General features: G+C 40.2%; 1 protein-coding gene across 1 annotated transcript in view; it reads right to left on the bottom strand.

Annotated features, from left to right (window-relative positions):
• The window catches only part of ipo13b (importin 13b), a 43,671-nt gene that overhangs the window by 12,544 nt on the left and 8,057 nt on the right, over nucleotides 1-23,070 (bottom strand). Inside the window, exons 2-11 of the mRNA XM_060866743.1 lie at nucleotides 22,717-22,842; nucleotides 20,631-21,241; nucleotides 12,011-12,151; nucleotides 11,018-11,159; nucleotides 7,970-8,136; nucleotides 3,286-3,406; nucleotides 3,052-3,199; nucleotides 2,523-2,704; nucleotides 2,326-2,352; nucleotides 2,077-2,211 (exon numbers count right to left, since the gene is read on the bottom strand). Of these exons, the coding sequence (XP_060722726.1) occupies nucleotides 2,077-2,211; nucleotides 2,326-2,352; nucleotides 2,523-2,704; nucleotides 3,052-3,199; nucleotides 3,286-3,406; nucleotides 7,970-8,136; nucleotides 11,018-11,159; nucleotides 12,011-12,151; nucleotides 20,631-21,241; nucleotides 22,717-22,842 (1,800 nt within the window). The remainder of the gene's footprint in view (nucleotides 1-2,076; nucleotides 2,212-2,325; nucleotides 2,353-2,522; nucleotides 2,705-3,051; nucleotides 3,200-3,285; nucleotides 3,407-7,969; nucleotides 8,137-11,017; nucleotides 11,160-12,010; nucleotides 12,152-20,630; nucleotides 21,242-22,716; nucleotides 22,843-23,070) is intronic.

Genomic DNA, 23,070 nt, shown 5'->3' with positions numbered 1-23,070 from the left:
AATGGCAAATATTAGCAAACAGCAGAGTGGGAGGCTAATGCAACCCGGTCTAGTCGTCTCGTATCTAGTCAGTCCATGGCACCGTGAGCTCACAGTGTTCTTTTAGCTTCAGCTGAACTTGCTGACCTTTGTGTGCTGCAACATTACGCTATATAAAGCAGAAGCGTCTCTTCACTCACTAGCAACTCTTCTAATCTACACCACTTATATGAGGCATGTGGCTTATAAAAAAAAAATGCATAACACAAGGACAGTACCGTAGTAATATTGTAGTAAAATGACATAACTGTGTGCTCAAACACCATCCATAACACACATATCTGTAACTGAGCCCCAAGCTGTTGTGGGTCTGTGTGTGGGGCATCGTTTCATTAGCTTTAGTTTACCCTGTGGTGTGTTGCTTCTGGACCCAGTGATATGCAATCTGGCCCCACTGAGAAATGTTCCTTGATCATAATCACAACACACACACACATACACATACATACACACACATACACACACGCACAGGGTCTGTTCATGTGGAGCAAGGCCAACATGAGACAAAACATGCCACTTATTCCAGTAGCAAAGAAGACGGCAACAAACACAATACGCAGACAAACCCCAGCTGATGTCGCATTTTATCTCAGCAAACTAGCTCTTGCATCAGTAAAGCTGGCTTGCTATCTCAGATGTTAACAGGATTATCTTGTTAGTTAGATAAACGGCAGAGTTTTGATTCAATTTAATTCAGTTTGTATTGGGCTTTTAAAATGGGCATGGTCACAAATAAATACATGAATTCTGGATATAAGTTTTAGATTTAGAAATTTACCCCTACAAATGTAGCTATTCTAGCATTAGGTATCTAGATCACATTGTGCACATATACTGTAATGAACACCTTAACTAGCTCACTTTGTTCAGCTTACAAAAAAGTTTTGGGATCTATGAGAGCAGCATCTCATCCTTCAGTGCCACAACGGTGTTGTCAACAATCACTGCACCTTGAATGTGCCACAAACAACAATTACGAGTGTCTCTAATAGACTCTCATAGAGTTTCTTGGAGATGTCGTTAATTAACCAATGACAAGACACAAAGCCATAAGAATCTCCTAGAGTTACACCGCATGAAAGTGTTTATCCGAATATCATTCCTGTCTTTTGGGATAATTTCTGTAATCACTCTTTGACTTTAGAGATAACATCAAATAATGACAACACCAGGCAAGATATTTTCACCCAAAATTGCATAACAATGAATTAAATAACATTATGGGGGTTAATTGATGGATAACGAATTATGTCTTTGAATGAAGCTTTGTCAGCAAAGTGGGGACCTTAAAAAAATGATGAGGTGATGTGGAAATCACACCCCGCCATTTCCAAAAATTATTATGGATTTTTTTTATATTTATTACTGCATATCAATTTACTACAAAGCAATGATTGTAAATGGTAACAACTCCAAATTTGGTAGCGAGGCCAAAATATATCCTGCTACCTCATATTGTGAAGACACACACATCAGCATAATAGTAGCGCTAGAAGTAAAATGATTTGATTTTGGTTTGATAAGTAAAGTGAATTGGTTCACACAAATCTTGAAAACGCTCTTAAGAACATCTGAGGAGGTGTGCAAATTTCAGGCCATCCATTGGAGTGGGGTTCAATTTCTCAAACACAGCGAGTCTGATGGAGCTGGAATTTGATCGACTGCATGCTTGTCCTTATCTCTAAATGAATTTCTAATGATGAATTTAAAGAGAATGCCCAACATCAGCCAATCAGAATTCAGCAGGCACTGGGTTTAGAATTGAGCTTTTATCATATTCATTCATAAGAAGAGTATATTCATCTTTGTCCATATACTGTAGCTAAACTGGCCAGTGTTTGCAAAATAATAAATCTTATTTTATTTTGTGAACCCCCCCCCCAACCCCCCACCCCCCCACCCCCCCTCCGACACAACGCATGTTCAGAAATACGCACGTGTATGACCATCAAGTGTGCATATGGGATCGTGTTGCATCATATATATAATCAGGCCTTACTGTAAATGTAAAGATTGAGATGTGCAATCAATACTTACTGTCTCATGAGCCAGTTTTTCCAGCTGCTGGATGTAGGGTGTGATGAGAGAGTGCAGATTGTGTAGAATGTCCGCCACTGGCAGTGCGGATAACAGAAATCCTAGCGCCTGCATCAGCCACATACACTGACTCGTCTAGATAGATAGAGAGAGAGAGAGAGAGAGAGAGAGAGAGAGAGAGAGAGAGGTGTTTCACACTTAGTCAACACAGCACTTCAGATCTGCTAAAGAAATAATGAAGACACTGACCTTGTGGATCTGTTTAATAAGCACTTCCTGCATCAGAGAGACATACAGTAAGAGGCAAAGAAAGAAGTGGAGAAAAGAAGTGTTATTATTCCACAATACAGCCTTACTAGAGATACAGAAATAACATCATAACAATACAGGACGGGAGTTCTTGAGTCTGAGGGTCCTGAATGACACTTTCAGTCATGTCTGTCTACCTGTGACACGGCAACGATATTCGTCGCATAAGGAGGCAGGTCGCATCTGCACTCCCTGCAGATCTTCTTCAGGGTGGAAACGCTAGATATGGAAAGGTCTGGATTCCCTAATGCCTGAAGCACCAGCGGCAACACACTGCTCAACATCACTGGGTGATCCGCTAGCCACTCTGCCAATGCTCCTGCAGATGAACAAGCAAAGACACAGACACACACACACACACACACACACACACACACAGAGAGAGAGAGAGAGAGAGAGAGAGAGAGAGAGAGAGAGAGAGAGAGAGAGAGAGAGAGAGAGAGAGAGAGAGAGAGAGAGAGAGAGAGAGAGAGAGAGTGAGAGAGAAAGCACGAGAGAGAGAGAGAGAAAGAAAGAGACAGAGAGAGAGAGAGAGAAAGAAAGAGAGAGAGAGAGAGAGAGACAGAGAGAGACAGAGAGAGAGAGAGAGGAAGAGGGTGTGAAAGTGAGTTCAACTTAAAGAACGTACACCCAAAACAGCTGATACTTAAAACCCCACATACACACCTATTGTGAACATGACCGTATCTGCAAGCTGTACGTTGTTGATGTTGATTCGAGGAATGAGGCCGATCAGGCCGGGAATGACATCAGAGTAGTTCACATCTATCGTTTCTGCTATGGACTGGAAACCATAAAGCAAAGCCTCTGTGTGCTGATGAGGCAAGAAAAAGGCATGAAAACTTAGGCTTAGTCAGCGTTTACATGTGAACAAGTCTATATGTATGTGTGGTTTCTGACCTGCCAGGATGTTGGTTGATCTATATTGGTAAGCACTCTGCCTAGCTTGTCATACAGGTTACTAAGCAACTCTGCTCCCAGCATCTCATAGACGTACATCAGGGTGTCAGAGATGTCCACCCTAAAGCAAAGAGTGAAAGTTATTAACAAGCAAAATGTTTGTTCTCCCTGTAAACCTTCCCTTCAAGATGCATTCACTTGTACTTAATGCGAGTCTACTTTGTCTAGACAGCATTACTGTCATTAGTGTCGTGTTGTCAACAAAACAGCAAAAATCTGCTGTGGGACATAAATGTTCTGTTTGTCCCACAGAAATAACGGATCTAGGAGGACACGTTCAATTCAAATCAAGGAAATATTTTTCTGCCTGCTACATAATACTCAGATTCAACACGGCCGTAACACAAACTTTATACACACCTGCAGTGTTATATAAAGTACTAGAAAGCAATACTCGAGTAAATATACAAGTATCGTACTAGAAAAAGACTTTGGTAGAAGTGAAAGTTGCCTTTTAGAATATTACTGATTTTTTTTACTGAATTTTCTGATATTTAATGTACTTAAGTATTTGAAGTAAAAGTAAAAAGTAACATTTCAGTGATTTTCGGTAGGCATAAGAGGCACTTCATCCGGCAGGAAGAATCTTTCATTCCAATGTACAGAAACATTTCTTGCAAATACGGCCATGGGTGTATAACGTTATCTTCTTCACCCTGTTCACCGAGATCACTACTATCGTCGGGGTGGTCGTCTATGATAACGGGAGGTCCTCCAGTAGGTGCTTCCTTCTCCTTTGCAGTGGCGGAACTAGAGTTTTATACATGGGGTGGCCAGGGTGTGGCCAAGGCAACTTTAGGGGGTCCACAGACTATGACACAATTTACTCTAACAAGGAGCATGGATGAATCCCATAATTGCTCATTAGAGGTAGAATATATCTCTCATAATCTATTTTATAATTTATAATATATTATGTTATAAATTTGGGGGGCACGGTGGCTTAGTGGTTAGCACATTTGCCTCACACCTCCAGGGTTGGGGGTTCGATTCCCGCCTCCGCCTTGTGTGTGTGGAGTTTGCATGTTCTCCCCGTGGCTCGGGGGTTTCCTCCGGGTACTCCGGTTTCCTTTCCCGGTCCAAAGACATACATGGTAGGTTGATTGGCATCTCTGGAAAATTGTGTGTGATTGCGTGAGTGAATGAGTGTGTGTGTGCCCTGTGATGGGTTGGCACTCCGTCCAAGGTGTATCCTGCCTTGATGCCCGATGACGCCTGAGAGGCACAGGCTCCCCGTGAACCGAGAAGTTCGGATAAGCGGTAGAAAATGAATGAATGAATGAATGAATGAATGATATAATTTTATTTTGTGTATGTCACACATAAATCAACACCTAATTACATTTTATGTAAAGCCTAAACTGATTAAACCATCTATAACAAGCTAAACTTAAATTCTGAACTGGACATGTGACTGACTAACTGACTGACTGCCTGGTTGGTTCTCAAACCTGTTGGTGGTTCTTGTGAAGTCTGACTATTAGCATCAGGCAGGAAGCTGCTCTGGGGTACTGTGGTGATGCAGGGGCTGGGGGCTGGGCTGGGGTCTGTTTGCACCTGATCTGTATGTGTTTGCTTCTTTAAAAAGAAGTCCGATATCCCTGCCTTTCTTTTCATTTTTTTATTGACCCTGTGTAAAAATATGACACACGGATATAATACATTTAAGCATCAAATACAGATTTCTTTTAATTCAAACTCAACTTTAACTACAAATCCCACTATAATAATTGCACTTTAAAATCAACTGTCAGCATAAATGACTACTTTAATCACCTTTATGATAGCTAACAGGCTGTCTGCAATTGAAGTAATCTTTTGAGCAACATTACCAGATACATAGTTTAATAACAACATTAAACACTGACGGCCGTAAAACTAGTTACCTCATATTAGCTAAACAGTTAAAGACTTGCACACAGACGCTGCACTGTATACGTGTATAAGTAGCACAAATGTCAATGTAATATATATTATGGCTAATCTGGGGAATGAACTGATCTCTCTTGTCTGATTAATCTGTTAATAACGTCTAACATAGGGCTGGGCGATAAAACGATAACGATATGTATCGCGATAGACACGTGAACGATAGCGATAAAAAATGTGCTCGATAAAACGTTCGATATTTTTTATCCTTTGTCGGAAGAAAACAGAGGTTGCGAAGCAAGTTTGGTTGCATTAACAAAGGCAATCACTCTCTGGTAACCTAGCAACGTAGGGAGCGACACGCTAACAGCCAATCATGTAACAGTATCAAGTTTGGTTGCGCCATATTGTTGTCTCGTGCTGGTCTGCTAGATTCCGCTTCAGTAACCGGCGACTGATAAGCAGAAAATGAGCCGCAGCGAGTGAGGAAATTGTAAATAAAAGAGGAAAAGTCAGCAACTTTTTCATATTTCTGCAGGTTTTATATTTCAAACAATGTTACTGTAGTGTATCAGGTTTGTGTTTTATATTACAGGTGTATCTTAGGGCGGAAACGATTCCTCGAGTAACTCAATTACAAAAATTAATCGAGGCAAATTCATCTGCCTCGAAGCCTCTTTTAATTCACTTTAAAGCTCACGTCACATTCTTGTGCAATTATTGTGTGTGAGTGTAAAACAACGCGTTTACGTCAAAGCGGAAGGAGACGCGAGGAGTTAGCGGTCTTTTGATTTGAGGGCGCGGGTGCGTGCTAGTGCGGGCTGCAAATGGAAGGGCGCGATAACAATGTCAATGAGCAAAGAGAAGAAACAAACAGGAGAAAACGATAGAAAATGTCCAAGGTTTGGGATCATTTCAAATCGAAAAGTAAAGAAAACGCCATGGCGTGTGTCCATTGCAAGATCAAGATAGCATACCACAACAGCACGTTGTCCATGCTTACATATGCTTAAAGCACTCAGTGTGAAACCAAGCATGGCCTCTAGTTCCAAGTTCCTGTCCATGTTTTTGCCTCTTAAATACCACAAAGCATTCCAAGAAGACAGTAAAGGCTTATGTTATGCCTGAGCTGTAGATTTAGAATCTTTTAGTTCTGGAGTTAAGTTGCATGATTTAAAAGCAGTATTTTTGTATTATTATTATTTATTATTATTTATTTTAATGTATGCCTTAGATTTGATACTTTAAAAAGTAATTTGAAAGTATTTTTTTTGTTTTTGCATCTCAGAAAAGGGTTCATTTACAGCCCAGAATGTTTGGCACTTAAATGTACTTAATTCTTCTCAGTCAACTTTGTCATTGTTCACAGTACAAGTACAGAAACAATGGGTAATATCTAAATGTTTATTTGTGATAGAAAATATTGTTGTATGCATTGCATACTATGCATTTAAAAAATAAAAGTTCATTTTTCTAAAAAAAGGAAACCAATTAGTTGTTCATTTTAAGAGACCCGTCTTATTCTCTTGTATATTTAATATTGCTCTTTAATTACGCAAAAATACATTTTATCTGATTACTCGATTAATCGATTAAATTTTCGGTAGAATCTCGATTATTAAAATATTCGATAGCTACAGCCCTAATCTCAGTCTACCTCAGTTTTATTTATGTTTACAAAACACTGCACATATTTTAAAACACTTTATTCACCAGAAGGTGAACAACTTCCTAGCACTAAACTTGCACTAAATTCTCAGGTTTCTCTGTTTATATTTAACACTTTGCACTATTTTATTACACTTTATTAAGCATTTCTTACATTTTCTTTCATTTTGCACCTTAAATGTTAAGAGATAATAGTTAAGTGTTCAGTGTGACTTTAGACTTATGTTTACATTATAATTATTTGAGTTTTCCTGGTTGTTGCCATTTCTGTCTTAATAACTGAGGGGATTATGATCAAAGAAAGGTTAAGTTTAAAATAAAAATGTTTAAATGTAATATATTTTTCTCCTGGTCCTTATTTTAAAGGGGTCATAAAAACATCAATAATTATCGATATCGACGGATATGAAACACTGATATCGTGATACAGTTTTCAGCCATATCGCCCAGCCCTAGTCTAACGTCAATTTATATAGCGACGTAACTTTCGAAATATTTTTCTGGAAAACTAATCTCAAAACTTACCGAAATTTGATGTTTTAGTATTAGACTGTTACAGTATTCTTCTCTACCTCTCAACTCTTTCTTGTCATCGATTGATGGATTTGAAATGTTGAGCGGCGCCGCAACCAAACGTCAAACGAAGACTTCTTTTGATAGGTGAAATGAGATGGCAATCAGCATCAAACTTCCAATGCTATCAAATAAAAATTCGGGGTGGCCAATCAGATGTCAGGGGTGTTCAAGTGCCACCCCGGACACCCCTCTGGCTCCACCACTGCTCCTTTGGCAACATTACGCTGAGGGTGCGGAGCTGCGTAATGCAATCTAGGAGCAGTGATTCGCCAAACCTCCCTTATTGCAGTCACACACATTTCTTCTGATTTTATTTTGTAGTAACGAGTAACAAAGACGCTTAGTGGAAATATAGCAGAGTAAAAGTATACATTTTATCTAGGAAATGTAGTGGAGTAAAAGTGAAAGTTGACATAAATTTAAATAGCGAAGTAAAGTACAGATACGTGAAATTTCTACTTAAGTACGGTAACCAAGTATTTGTACTCCGTTACATTACAACACTGCTCACCTGTAGATCCTGAACTGCTCCTTTTCATCAGACGACCAGGAGGCGTACTCCTCATCACTAGGGAACTGGGCTTTGTGGAGCAGCACATCCACCAGCTGGAAATACACAGGCCTGTAAACCTGGAGATACACCGCCTGCTTCTCTGCCTCAAATGACATGATGTCATCCTGCAAACAAACATGGAGGACACGCATTCTTCAAACAGCAGACTCCAGCATGCTTAACAAGTCTGTCTCTTATATCGGGCTTTGGTGATAATATAGAATGGGATATTCAAGGACACTGTTCATGACATCAGTTTCCACAGATACCCACTCATAGGGCCTATTCGGTTGTTTTTTTGCATATGGCTAGTAATTATGGATAAACAAATCATACAAAATTATTACTTTATTTTTTCCAAATCATTATACAAAGAATTTTTGCTCAATTTCACATCCCACCCATGCATGCATACAAACGACCGTTATCTGCTGCAGTGCGTGTCAATTCGTTTTGCTGCATCAATTCATCTCCTAAATACCTTTCAGACTTCTAGCTAATCCACAGTCAGCATGTCTTAGTGACGCAGCGCAATAAATAAACCACTGGTAATGGGAAGTTGGGTTCAACTGACTGAGCCAATTACTTCAGTGAACCGAATGACCGATATCCCCTAGAAATAAAATATGATATAAGATGATCATCTTTAACTATAGTCAAACAGATCTCAATAGCTCAATAAGGACCGTAGGTTCACAGTTTCCTTTAAATCAAGCACAGCTGACAACAATGACGTTCGACTTCTTGAATCGATCAAGTCGTTTATTAGCTCACCAAAGACTAATTCTAGTACAAAATGTGTACATTAGAGAATTGGGAGGTTCTGCTCATCAAACAGGGAAGCCTTAAAGTGAACTCATAAGCACAAAAAAATATTCACCCAGAATAGTGTCTTTTAAAATTGTATCAACTCTCAAATTTGATCGAATCAGTTCTATTAATGGAATCAAATTGATTCATGATTCCTTCACCACTACACCCGAAGACTACGACTCACCTCCTCACCAACAGCACGTGTTCTCTCGTGATTATTATTAAAATAGTCAAAAGGTAAAAAAAAAAAGTCTATTTTACTGTCCAAACTTTAACTCCTGGTTCTCAATCTAGTCTACAGATTAAGTGCAGTGACTGCAGTTTCCTGCGGGGTGGAAACTGGCGAACATAAGGCTGGTACAGAATGTTCAAAAAGCCTTGAAGTGGGCTAACCTCAAAATTGGCACAAACAAGCCGTGATGAATTATTACAGTGAAAACAGCAGAGACTGAAGGGATATGAGAGGAGCAACCATTACCTTTAAAGATCATCCTGGCAGAGCCAAAGGATATCTGTTATAACACACATCCTGGTTTTAATGTCACATTGAAAGTTGTACTAAAGTCTTGTAAATTTACTTATGAAACAGCAGTGACATCTGGCATGGAGGATCTTTTCAACTTTTCACTTTGGTTTTGAATCTAACGATATAAAGAACGTGAGTATAGACATTACAGTGTGCTCTGATTACATGTTACTACTTCATAATACAGCATTTTTCTCCTTCAGTGAAAGTACTTCATAGCATGCAAGTGATTGCTGGCCATCTCAATCACTTGGCAGTAATCAGAGGTAGACTTACAAGCGTGAAAATTCGCTGACAGTGAGAGAGATTTTGAGTTGCTTAGCGACGCTGTGCTACACGAGTAGATAAGAAAACGTCACGTTTTCTATTTATTCCACTGCTTAGACTTCATGCTCTGTTGCTTCGCATTATGTATGAAATATAAACAAGAGGAACGTTGTCAGTCACTCTTACTTATCTGTCATTTTATGCCTTTTTTGTGCTTTTTTCAGCTGTTTAAAGGTGTGTGGATATTTTCCCTTATACTAAAATGGGAAAAAATGTTTAGAAAATGGCATAAATTAATCAGACTTATAAAGTTGCTACATAATTTAAACTGGAATAAGGATAAGTTTTTAATATGTGTATAAAGCAAACAAACACAGCCATATACTGTACCTATGATATTAAGTTCTGCCTCCGTCATAAAAACAGACATATATATATTGTAATATATGTATGTAATATATATATATATTACTGATATGTATATGTATGTAATATATATATATATATATATATATATATATATATATATATATATATATATATATATATTACAGAATAAATGAAACTTTGCGTGCTATGCATTCAGTTCTAAAGGGGTACCAAGGGAAATGCTTTGAATGACAGATAAACGTAATGAATGTTTAGCAACAAATTCATCAGCTCACTAGTTGACCTCTCTAATACTGTAGATTGTTAGATGACTAATGAATCCATGCTAATTTGTTATGCTATATAGTATTATGTTGTCTGTCCATCTGTATGTGTAATTTTTTTAATGTAGGTTGAGCTATTTATATATACACACACACTATATGACCAAATATTTGTGGACAACTGACCATCACTCCCATTTGCCAGAAATTTGGAAGCACAGAATCAACATTACAGTTTCCCTCACTTGAACTAAGAGGCTCAAGCACTGCATCAGCATGACAAAGCCCCTGTGCACAAAGCAAACTCCAAACATGATGTCAAATTTTGAGTGGAAGAACTCGAGTGTCCTGCACAGAGCCCTGACTCTGACTCAACCCCACTGAACATCTTTATGATGAACTGGAACACTAACTGAACCCCAGACCTCCTCACTCTTAGATCATCAGTGTCTGATCTCTCTAACGCTCTTGTAGCTGAATGATCACTAATCCCCACAGACACACACACTCCAACATCTAATGGAAAGCCAGAAGAGCGAAGCTCATTATAACAGTAAAAGGAAGCATATCAACAAGCACATATGGGTATGATGGTGAAGTGTCCACAAAATTTTGGCCACATAGCATATATAAAATAAATGCATGTGCGTTTACTAACAGTATTCACACATGCACAAACTAGTGGGGAGGAAAAGATCAGCATCAAGCCAAAAACAAAACAAATCAGTTTTAAAAAGAGGTCCATACCTGCAAAGTGTACCAGAATGTCAGTGTAAGAGAGCTTGTGGTCTCGTTGACGGGATAGTGGCCAGGGATGCCAGTGCAGAACATAATCATATTAACCAGGGCCAAGAAACTCTGCCAGTGCTCCACCTGCTCCAGAAGAGCCCTGTATAATTTTACACAGGGGTGGGGATCATCCAGAAACACATCACAAATCAGTATTGTAAAAATGCAACACATGGAAATATCACATTATGGTTAAGTGAAATTGTTTACAAGGCTCCAATCAGTGTGACGCTAAAGTCTGGGTGTATTGAGTGTGTCGCGCATAATTAACCTCAACAGCACACACATTTTCACACAAAGGGGTTAGATGATCTGGCCAAAAAATAAATATTTGAAATATTCATACTGATTATGAATCAGTCCATGTTTACCTTGACTCTCAAATTTAAGTTAATAAAATTCTCAACAATGGAAAAAAAAATAAAGACTTGTTCTGAAGAGACAGAGGATTTTTAAGAATACTAAAGTAAATGAATAAAAAAAATTATAAAAACATAAAACAAGTGGAATTATAGTAGTCTAGTTCTTAATGTTTTTTATGCCTGTAATGCCCTTAACATAACCTTTACACATAGAGGAAGCTACTGAAGAATAGCTGTGACCTTTTGCCTATTTGGATAAATTCTAAAATCAAGTCAGTTCATTTGCTGGTTACACTGATCATGCAATGTAAATCTCATTCAACCAATATATTCTTATATTCAACATAACTAATCTCAGACAGATGGACAGCAAAAATAAAAGAAATTTAAACCTAATGTCTCCACTTTCCATAATTTCAAACTATCCGGCTAGCAAACTCACATAACAACGTTTGGGTGTTTAAAAGTACGTGGCGTTGTTGCTTTTCCCTCTCTGCATGTGATGAAAACAGAACACGCTTTTCGGACAGATACTGTAAAACAGACCGAATGATGATGATGCTTTACATGCTTTATATTCTGTATGTACCTGGAATGGTTTTCTCCCAGTGAGACAGCGATTCGACAGATCCCGTGTGACGTCTCCATATCTCCGTTCTGTACAGCTTCTCGTAGTTGCTCCTGCAGCTGCAACACTTGAGGAACCAACTTCAGTAAAGTGTTCAGATACCTGAAACAAAAAAAATACCGCTTTTTAAGTTTATTAGGCATTTCTAGACATATAGTTTGTGTCAACAAATTCAAGTGTGTCAATCTGAGCTTTTAACTTTTTGTCTAAATGACCTTTGTGCTGCTTGATGTACAACATACCTGACCTGCCTTAGATTACAAATAAAAACTCACCCGTGAGACAGAGAAAAGAAGGAAACCATGTTTCCTTTCTCTACACATTAGCAGAAAAGGAGGCAAATGATTTCATGCACACAGTTTGGTAAAACTCTTATTAGAACAATTCTATGAAATATACTGAATAAATATGTAATGTAGAGCAAGGATGGATGTTTCATCCCAAAAAAAAAAAAAGTGTAATGTATAAGATGTTTACATGATGACGGTAATGTACAATATTCTTGTGTGTCTAATACAACACCATAATCATTACTGCATTTATATAAAAAAAAAAAACTTTACATTTAACATGAATGCAACACGAATGCACACAATATTAAAATCATGGTGTAAAAGTGTTAGAAATTGCTGATCTACATGGATTTCCATGCAAGACAATAGCATCCGGTGAGCATCAGTTGTTGATGACGGAGATTAGAAGAGAATGAGCAGCCTGGTCAGAGCTGAAAGTAAGTTTACATTAAGTCAAACAGGTACTCGTTACAACCGTGGTGAGCAGAACAGCATCACAGCACAGTGAAGAACACAGGAGGAACTTTGAGGAAGATGTGCTACAACAGACCACATCCAGCTTCACGCCTGTTAGCCAAGAACAGATGTGTACAGCCGAGACGGACTCACTGAAACTGCACAATTGGGGAAAAAAACACTGCCTAGATCTTCAACTTTCCGGTTTAAAGCAGCGGTTTTGGCTCATACCCAAGTGTGTTTACAGTGGAATGAATTAGTCCCTCCAGTATTTTTGTCTTTGTTGTTGCCAAAATTGCCTAAAATAAGGTTTTATTCAAAACTGAGATGAAAGATTTTTTTTTGGAAAGACCTAATTGAATTGGTTAAATCAGAAGCACATGATTCTAGTTTTAAACTATCAGTGAAGAGACACATGTAATCATGTTTGTTGCATGTGAATGGAAGAGGACTGAATGCGTGCTGTGATGACCTCAAAATGACACGTCTTTGCCCAAATCTGCATAAAATCTGCTGTCATTTGGAAAATTTCCTCAAAAAAAAAAAAAAAAATGTAATTAATTACTCTCTCTCTCATTTTCTACCGCTTATCCGAACTACCTCGGGTCACGGGGAGCCTGTGCCTATCTCAGGCGTCATCGGGCATCAAGGCAGGATACACCCTGGACGGAGTGCCAACCCATCGCAGGGCACACACACACACACACACACACACACTCTCATTCACTCACACAATCACACACTACGGACAATTTTCCAGAGATGCCAATCAACCTACCATGCATGTCTTTGGACCGGAGGAGGAAACCGGAGTACCCAGAGGAAACCCCCGAGGCACGGGGAGAACATGCAAACTCCACACACCCTGGAGGTGTGAGGCGAACGTGCTAACCACTAAGCCACCATGCCCCTCTTCTTCTTCTTCTTCTTCTTCCGGCTTTTCCCTTCAGGGGTCGCCACAGCGAATCATCTCTCTCCACCTAACCCTATCTTCTGCATCCTCAACACTTGCACCCACTAGCTTCAAATCCTCATTAATTACATCCATATACCTCCTCTTTGGCCTTCCTCTTTGCCTCCTGCCTGGCAGCTCCATGTCCAACATTCTCCTACCAATATACTCACTCTCCCTCCTCTGAACATGTCCAAACCATCTTAATCTTGCCTCCCTAACTTTGTCCCCCAAACGTCCAACATGGGCTGTCCCTCTGATGTACTCGTTCCTAATCCTGTCCAATCTTGTCACTCCCAAAGAAAACCTCAACATCTTCAGTTCGGCTACCTCTAGCTCCGACTCCTGTCTCTTCTTCAGTGACACTGTCTCTAAACCATACAGCATGGCCGGTCTCACCACTGTCCTGTACGCCTTCCCCTTGATTCTTGCTGATATTACTGACAATTCGCATGGTTAGATTTGGCAATGTTTTATGCCGGATGCCCTTCCTGACGCAACCCTCTCTATTTATCCGGGCTTGGGACCGGCACAGAAGTCACTGGACTGTGACCCCCATGTAAGCCACCATGCCCCACCTTTAATTAATTAATTAAATTAATTTTAATTAATTAAAAAAAAGACAGAGATTGCTTAATTTTTCATTCATTTCAGCAATCATTCAATCCTGAGGGAACTTGTAGAAGCACTTGAATTCAACACCTTGTAAAAAGGTCTTTTTGTAAAAGTGAATTTCAGACGTTTTGAAAAGAACAATGTGTCTGCTCTGAGTGCCGCAGGGTGAAGGAGTATCTCAGTCCAGTAACTACACTCCAGACTGTTACGAAAGACTACGATTTACACAACATACACGAGTTTCTTTATTCCAGGAGACTCTCTTCTACTCTATATTTGTACTAGCAGGTCTCTATGCAATTATATGAGAGTGACAGAGACATGTTTTGGCAGGAGATGTCAGGTTGAGCACTTTTGGACTAACACTCAGGGTACTCATCTTTTAGCTGCACACTTGATGTCAACTCGAAAAGATACCCATTACATGAGATGTAGAGTACACGGCACTCCACAGCACTCAGTGTAATTACTACAGCATTGTTACATTCTCCCAGAATTCACAGGCTCAAGGTCAGAGACAATCAATAACATGTCAAGAAACAAGATGGAATGCTGTCTCGCAGAAGGACACTTCGCCTCAGGGATCGTGGAGCGGCAGTGAATCCAACCCCTTATACCCAATTATACCTTACTATGTGATGAGACTAGATTATAGATAAGGGCAAGCAGGACATGAGAGAAGGAAGATCATGTGATGATGGATTCTATTCCCTTTGTTGGGCTACTGATCGGAAGGTCATGGGTTCGAACCCCAGGTCCACCAAGCTGCCACTGCTGGGCTCCTGAGCAAGGCCCTTAACCCTCAGTTGCTCAGTTGTAAGTCACTCTGGATAAGAGTGTCTGCTAAATGCCGTAAATGTAAATGTAAATGTAAATGTCTGAACCTGTTTAAAATGTGATGGAGGCAAAGGAGAGTCACGAGAGAGAGAGAAAAATGTGATGGAGGCAAAGGAGAGTCACAAGAGAGAGAAAAATGTGATGGAGGCAGAGGAGAGTCACAAGAAATAATAAAAATAAATAAATAAATAAAAATAAATCTGCATCTCTTTGCCCCGTCTGCATCACATCCCCTGTTCTGGGAATGTGACCTTATGGAATTGGAGGTTTGTAGTGTCTCCAAAAACACATAAAACAAAAACAGAATACTGCAATTTTCATAATATTAAAAAAAAAAAAAGAGCGATTAGTTTCAGACAAAATCTCATTAACCAGAAACAAAACAAACAACAAATAAATTGCAGGATTGCTCAAACATTCTCAGCTACGTCGATGTTTCCAACTGATACAGAGATTTCTTTTAATTCAGCTGATTAAAACAAAAGAAATCATTTTATACTTTGAGAGATCTCAGATGATCTGGTGTTGCATCACTGCAAATACATAAGGCTCCTTTTTGATTTTTGGCTATTTATCAATAATGATGTGCAAATTTAAAATTTAAATGTATATCCTGAAATAATATTTTCCTTTAAAGCTGCTTTGCTTCACTGTCCATTACTGAAAATAAAGCTAAACAAATAAAACAGTTTTGAATTGCTTCCAATCCATTCATTTTTATAATCTTTATCTTGGGTTTTTCTTCCTTATACAAGACTGCATCAGAGAGAGAGAGTAGAAGGTTTTATGGTCATTTTACAGGGTTTCTTCAGGGTTTAATCAGTCAAATTTAAGACTTTTTAAGACCTTTTTATGACCATTATGATTTGAATTTATGACCTACACGAATTACGATAAATAACTTCAGTCATTAAAATTCCTTTCAAAAGTCTTTATTATTGACTTTCATTGACAGTAACAAGTTTTATTATTTAAAGAGTAATTCTATTATAGTATTCAACACCCACAGGACCTCCGCTTTCAGTGTGGAGGTTGATCCGAAACCAGTGTGTGTGACCCTGGATGCGACAGAAACGGAATCCCGCGCTGTACTTGACCGGGTAACGTTAGTGACGGAGCCGAACAAAACTGACGGAACGCCTGCACCCGCTGCAGGCCTTTTACAGCAACGATATGCTTTTCCGACTTTGCATGCGACTTCAAGGCTTTTATGCCTAAACTAGACAGCTCCAACGTCTTCTTACACAGAGTGCAATAGGCTTGATACCGATTGTTAGCGACGGGCTTGAGCCAGCTACTAAACGCACCGTCTTCGAGCCACAGATCGTTAAAGGTACATTTTCCCATTGTGATAGCCAGGATGATTTCAATTAAACTAAGCAGTGACTCGGTATGATACAGTATGTTCGGAGTTCGCGCGGGTTTCTGTGAAAGTCCTTCCGACAAGTCTGTATGCTGCCGCATGGACCTTGTAGTTCTGGAACGCTGTGATACCAGTGTGATACCACCCAGATTCCTCATACAGAACTACAACAGGCCAAACAAATGAATGCCATTGCAGCCGCGAGCGCATTTTGATTGAAGAACAAATTAATTGACGAGCATATCAATTTAAGACGTGGCTAAATGTTTTTTATGACATTGTATGGAAAATCCGGATGTTTTTATGTCTTTTTATGGCCTTAAATTCTTATTGTTAAATTTATGACTTTTTATGACCCCGTGGAAACCCTGTTTAAGACAGAAATTCGGCCATCATCCATACAAACCAAAGTCTAATCTAAACTAATCCTCTATTTCATTATCCTCAAGCTCTTTGACCTCAAATCCAATCAGTTCAAACCATTGAATCATCTTCGTCTGCCCGCAGTCATTTATCGTCATCTTTCAGCCACCGCTGATCCAAGTGCGTCCATCCGTCCACCTTCTGCTTTCCATCTACAGATTTTTGCATCTCTGAGGGATCTGAAAGTTTCATAGTTTGATCTCACACACTCTCAAGCAGAACCTAGTGTTCGTCTCTCCCTGTCTCGCACAATCCTTCCCTTTCCACTCCCCCAAAATACTGCAATTATACTCAGACACCAGGAGACAGATGAAACGAGTTGCCTGGCAACAAGATGCATTCGGTTAGGCCAATTGGAGAAATAACAACAAGGAAAAGCAGAGAGAAGAGACAATAGGTGAAGGAAAAATATGGACATAGAAGATTGACAGTCAAGACTTTTAAAAAACAAAATTTAACATATGAGGGAAATATTGTGATGCATTAGGGGTATATTGATAACAAGCACACACTGAGTCTCAGCTCACTCTAATAGTGGCACAAGCCCCATCTGCTTGCTGTGTGTGTGTGTGTGTGTGTGTGTATTTTCCCGTACTCCACTGGGATTAAAAGCAGCCATGCTGGTCCCTTGACAGAACACTGGCACTGTGGGTTTGGTGGTACAAATAACACGCAGGCTGTCATCTTATTCTTCGTCATATTTGACTCTTCCAGTTGAACTCACATAACCTTTCCCTCTCTATACTGGTATAGGGTGGAAAAGGAGGAGCTTGCATTGGCATTGTCTTCACTCCAGTTGAGCATCTCAGACAAGACCAAACAACACATACAGCCTTACTTTGAGCTGCCAGGTGTTCAATTACATTTCTTATTGCTTTTTTTTTTTTTTTTTACACAAAGCATTGAAGTTAATAGAAAAGACATTTCAAGCTTTGAAACAGGCATGATGCTAATACCACTTTCAGCTGACAGACAAAAATAATGGGTCATGAAATGAAAGAATAATAATTAGCAGGTGTATAAAAATGCTTTGTTTCTTTGCATATAAATACACACGCCTATATAGTGTGATTTATACGAGATATAACACAATAGATGGGGACGCGGTGGCTTAGTGGTTAGTACGTTCGCCTCACACCTCCAAGGTTGGGGGTTCGATTCCCGCCTCCGCCTTGTGTGTGTGGAGTTTGCATGTTCTCCCCGTGCCTCGGGGGTTTCCTCCGGGTACTCCGGTTTCCTGTGTGCCCTGTGATGGGTTGGCACTCCGTCTAGGGTGTATCCTGCCTTGATGACGCCTGACGTGACCCGAGGTAGTTCGGATAAGCGGTAGAAAATGAATGAATGAATGAATGAATGAATGAATAACACAACAAAACGTTGAGGTAGTTTGATGTGGCAGGTTGCCTATACGACAACGTTTTCCCGAAATTGTTTATCATCAGTAGACACGTCTCACGCATTTTTTTTCCACCGTCACTGCCTCAAAATCTTCTTGCTGTACTTGTGTCCCTAGGACTGCTATAAACTACATGACCAAAAGTGTTTAGAAACCTGAGCACTGAATCACTGTCCAATCACAAACCCATTGGCATTAACATGAATAGTGTCCGTTTACTTTTGGCCAGATAACTTGTAAAAAATAGTAAACATATCACAGAGTGCTCAGTCATCGCCATGATACAGCGATGACTGAGCACTCTGTGATATGTTCACTATTTTTTTCCAGTTATTACTTCGTTGCTAATTCACCATCTGAAATCACAATCTGCCTGTTGTGAGTGAGTTCAAACTAAACAGGCCTCTTCCCTTGCTCTATTTCACGTACACCGTTTCGCACATACACTAGAGAGGCAAACAATACAGAAAAGGTTACACCACGTTAACCTCATAGTGAACACCGCACGTCTTGATTTGTCTGGTCACCGTCTCGTATGGTGTAGCAGATCGCTGTGGCTAAGAAATTGCTGGACTAGTGCTGGGCTTGAAATAGATTTAATTAATTATGCATAGTTAGAAATGATGTTACACATGCTATGTAGCTGATTACAATAAAGCCTCTTAGCCTCCAAGTGTCTCTCTGTGTACAGAGCTAAAGGGAAACATAGCCTTGTGCTACAGCCAAACGTACTACTAATGATCTGCAAATACAGAAAGCAGAAGGTTTACGCATTTCACTTTGATTTGGAGGCAGCAGATGGGCATCATTTTCTGGCTCAGCTGGCTTTTTTCCTAATATAACAGAAAACAGGATATAAATAGGACGGCTCCAGGTTTCTAATTACACGGCAAGCAAAAGGTTCAAACAACAAAACAAGAAAGGAGCTGAGGTGAGGAACGCGAGTGTTATCGCATTTTAAGGTGGTGTTGTTCCCCCCCGCCCACTTTCTTCTGTTCATGCTAGTACGTTTAGGATTAATGAAAATACACAAACACCACAGCTGCATGTTTGGGTAAGAAAACTAAAATGGAATCCTGCTTGGACCCCTTGCTCCCTGTGCTCGATCCTTTCTTTTTCTCTCCACCTCTCTTGTGTTTAGACTGGGAGGGGGCGTAATAGGGGTGTTGCAGTAAGGGAGAGCTCACCACATCTGTACCAAACACAGCACTAGACATCACCACCTCACTGTCTCCATGGAAACGGCAGCCAACCTAATCCCCCAACACACCACTCCCCTTCTTCCAGCCCCTCTTTGACTGTTCTTGTTTGGTCCCTCGTCTTAGTTTTCCCCTCGTCTTCCGATGTCTGTATTCGATGTGCTTTTTCACTCCCCGTCTCAGGTCTGCGCGCACACACACACACACTCGTGCACATATACGAACACGCATATGCTGTGCTTTTTCACATATACGAACACGCATATGCTGTGCTTTTTCACTCCCCGTCTCAGGTCTGCGCGCACACACACACACACTCGTGCGCATATACGAACACGCTTTTCTTACTCTACAGTCACTCTTTCCATATAGATTTCACCTTTGACTATTTATAAATAATTAAATCTCCCATAGATACTAGAAGGCAAACCCTCTCTCTTACAAGCAAGCTCAGATCTCATTTTCTTTGAAAAAGAATGAGAACGGTTTCAGTTATTTCATTCCTATTATAAAATCACACCATTCTGAATTTAATTGCTTTTTTCTGACTCAGGATCAGAGACGCACGCACACGTGTGTCACTATGAAATGTTGATAAGGAGTTGCTGGGAGTCTTGTCATTGCCATATGTTTTTAGCTCAAACACCCAGCGAAAAAAGTCCTCTCAATGTGTGGACAGATGACAACTTTTCTCTTTAGGTCACTAAGCAAACTGAAGCTCCATTGTGCTGCCCGATCCCATTATCTGTTTCCCTGGAAACCTAAAAGTACTAGCTAAGGTAATGCAATAACATATTAACAGCATGATAAATAAATAAATATGTTTCCAGATTGAGGACAAGCATGAAATCATTTGCGTAATCAGAAATGTGTTTTATCTTGATAAATTGTGCTGCTGCGTTTCAGCCTCAGTATAAAAATATTGATGTAATGTTGTATGTAAATGGTGAATCAAACAACCCCTTTTTCTCTTTTCATCAAAACCAATTCTACAAACAATCAAATTTCTAATCTAACTCAATGGCTATAATCCTGCGTGAGACTCACCTCTGAGAGTCAGGCTGTGAGATGGCATTGACGATGGCCTCCACGGCAGCGTCAAAAAGTTCAGGGTCATTCAGCGCAGCAAAGCTGGCTTCCAGCAAACCCTCGCTCTCGCTGAGCGGCACATCCAGCAAGGCCCAGCTGGACAGGCACTTAAGTGCACGCGCCTTCACCGGCGCCGGAGAGTCGGCTTGGCGCAGTAGCTGTTGGAGCAGAGGGTAAACAAATGCCCACTCTCGGCCCAGAGCGCCCCGCACCTGCCCCCGACGGTACTGAGGCAGCCGGCTGGTCTGAAACTCCTCGGGCAACACAGTGAGGAGTTCCAGCAGTGCCAGGCAGCGAGCGCGCCCGTCCACGGTGCTCCCCTCTTCCTGGAAGACACGCACCATCTCAGAGATGGCACCAGGCCACGCCTCGGGCATAGTGTTAAGTGCCAGTGAAGCCAGGGCCACACAGAGCCGAGTCAGCACGATTTTAGAGCCTGAGGCAAACAGCGCAATCTGGGAGAAAAGCTGCGTCTTGAGGGTGTCGTACTGTTCGGCAGGGATGTCACTCCAGTAGCGTGAGATTTTAGTGTGTAGAGCGCTGGCACCAAAGTACTGGATCTCAGGGACCTGAGCAAGGAAGTGGAAAGAGAAAAATATGTACTTAAGACATTTCTGAATAGTTACTAGACTTACAGTCAGTTGGTCTGAGCATCGCCATGGCAAAACAATGCAAAACACTATTGCCCCTTTTTCACCGAGGCAGTTTGAGTGCTGGTTCGGAGCCTAATTTAGAACCAGTTCTTTCTTTTTCGACAGCCAAAGCACCGGCTCTGAACCAGGAAAAGTGGTTCTTAAGTAGCACCAAAACGTTGCTGGTCTAGACTTAAGAACCGCTTGTGTCAGGGGCTGTGGGCGGAGCTACTGTTAGCGCTTTTGTTAATGTACCTTAAGTATACTAATGTTTAATACACTTTTACTTTACCGCGATATGATACATTATCAGCACACATGATTGTAAGTAACTACATGCTAAGGCTAACTTTTTTCTGTGTTAATGATAAAATAACGTTATGTACTTTCTCGATTACAACCTCCGTTTATACAGATTACATGGAGCCGCACGTACACGTTGGATTCGCCGCGTTTGGATGTTAATGTAGGTTCACAAAGCCATGAGCATTAACAGTAAAGCAACGTCCGCCATTGTTGGTGTTTGTGTTTGCCGCTGCTGCGCTAACGTTGCTGAGACACGTGACACGTATACAGTGACGTCAGACTTGGCTCTGTGATGCTCTCTAGCCGGTGGAAAGACAAACCGGTTCTTAGAAGGTTCACCAGTGGAACCAACTTTGAACCAGCACCAGTGCTAGCTCTGAACCAGCACCCGGTTCTTTTTGGTGGAAAAGGGGCATATTGTGTAAAACACTATGCAAAACACTAAACTGTGGCTTCTTTAAACATCCGAAATATCAATATCTAGTGTAATATGATATAATCAAATTGTTCATGTTGTGTCTGAAATTTCAGTTACGGTTAATTTCTTTTTAAAGATGTGCTGATATTCAGTATAACACTTCTGCTTCTGTGACACTACTTCAGTATAGAGTCCAATTAAAGCATCAACTCAATTATTAAAGCAATTAAAAAGCCTAAAGGGCATTACTTTGGAAGTTTAATGTTTTATGATCTTGTTTTTATTATTATATAAATATTCTGCAAACCTTTTAGTAAATGAGGAGCAGAGACAGAAAAATAGGCAGATTTCAGGATCAGCTTTGTTCCACTTAGAAAGGGTTAAAGCCTCAGTATCATTTATTATCTTTTTTAGCATTAAAGGTAAAATACAGAAATTGTGTTAGTGAACCCATGACAATGAGCACCGAAAGGCATCGGAATAATAAAAGCAAGGAAAAAGGGGGAAAAAAAGGAAAAGGCTCTTAAACCTCAACTGCTCCGTATATAAATAATATATATGCAAGTCGCACCGGATGCCATAGACGTAAAAATATAAATGAAGGGGGGAAAAAGTAAACAGCAAATGGGTTGAGATAAGCAACAAAAGCAACACCTTGCACAATACATGCTGTACAGAATGTTCTCACCTTGTCAGGACCCAACAGAGCCCAACAGAACTGCCAGGCCTGAGGAGAGATCTGAGCCTGCATCAGCCACTTCTGAGCCAGGTTCTTATTCTCAATGTTCGGGTCATAATACAGCTGGTGCAGAGCCTGAGATACAGAGAAAAACAGGGGAGAACAAGACAGACACGGTTATACGAGTGAAGAACATATCTCAGGAGTCAGGGATAACGATTCTTGTCTCAAATGGGATTTTAATGATCTATGGCACAAAAAAAAAAGTCAACGTACAACTAGGTATCAGGCTACTACTATTCTGTGACTCGTGAGAACACTGAGACGAGCTCAGCACACCATCATTTAAATAAGAGACAGAAA

This window comes from Tachysurus vachellii, chromosome 3 (genome assembly GCF_030014155.1).
Source record: "Tachysurus vachellii isolate PV-2020 chromosome 3, HZAU_Pvac_v1, whole genome shotgun sequence".
NCBI classification, from domain to species: Eukaryota; Metazoa; Chordata; class Actinopteri; order Siluriformes; family Bagridae; genus Tachysurus; species Tachysurus vachellii.
Note: the sequence above shows the minus strand (reverse complement) of the source record. Positions and strands in the feature narration are given on the sequence as shown.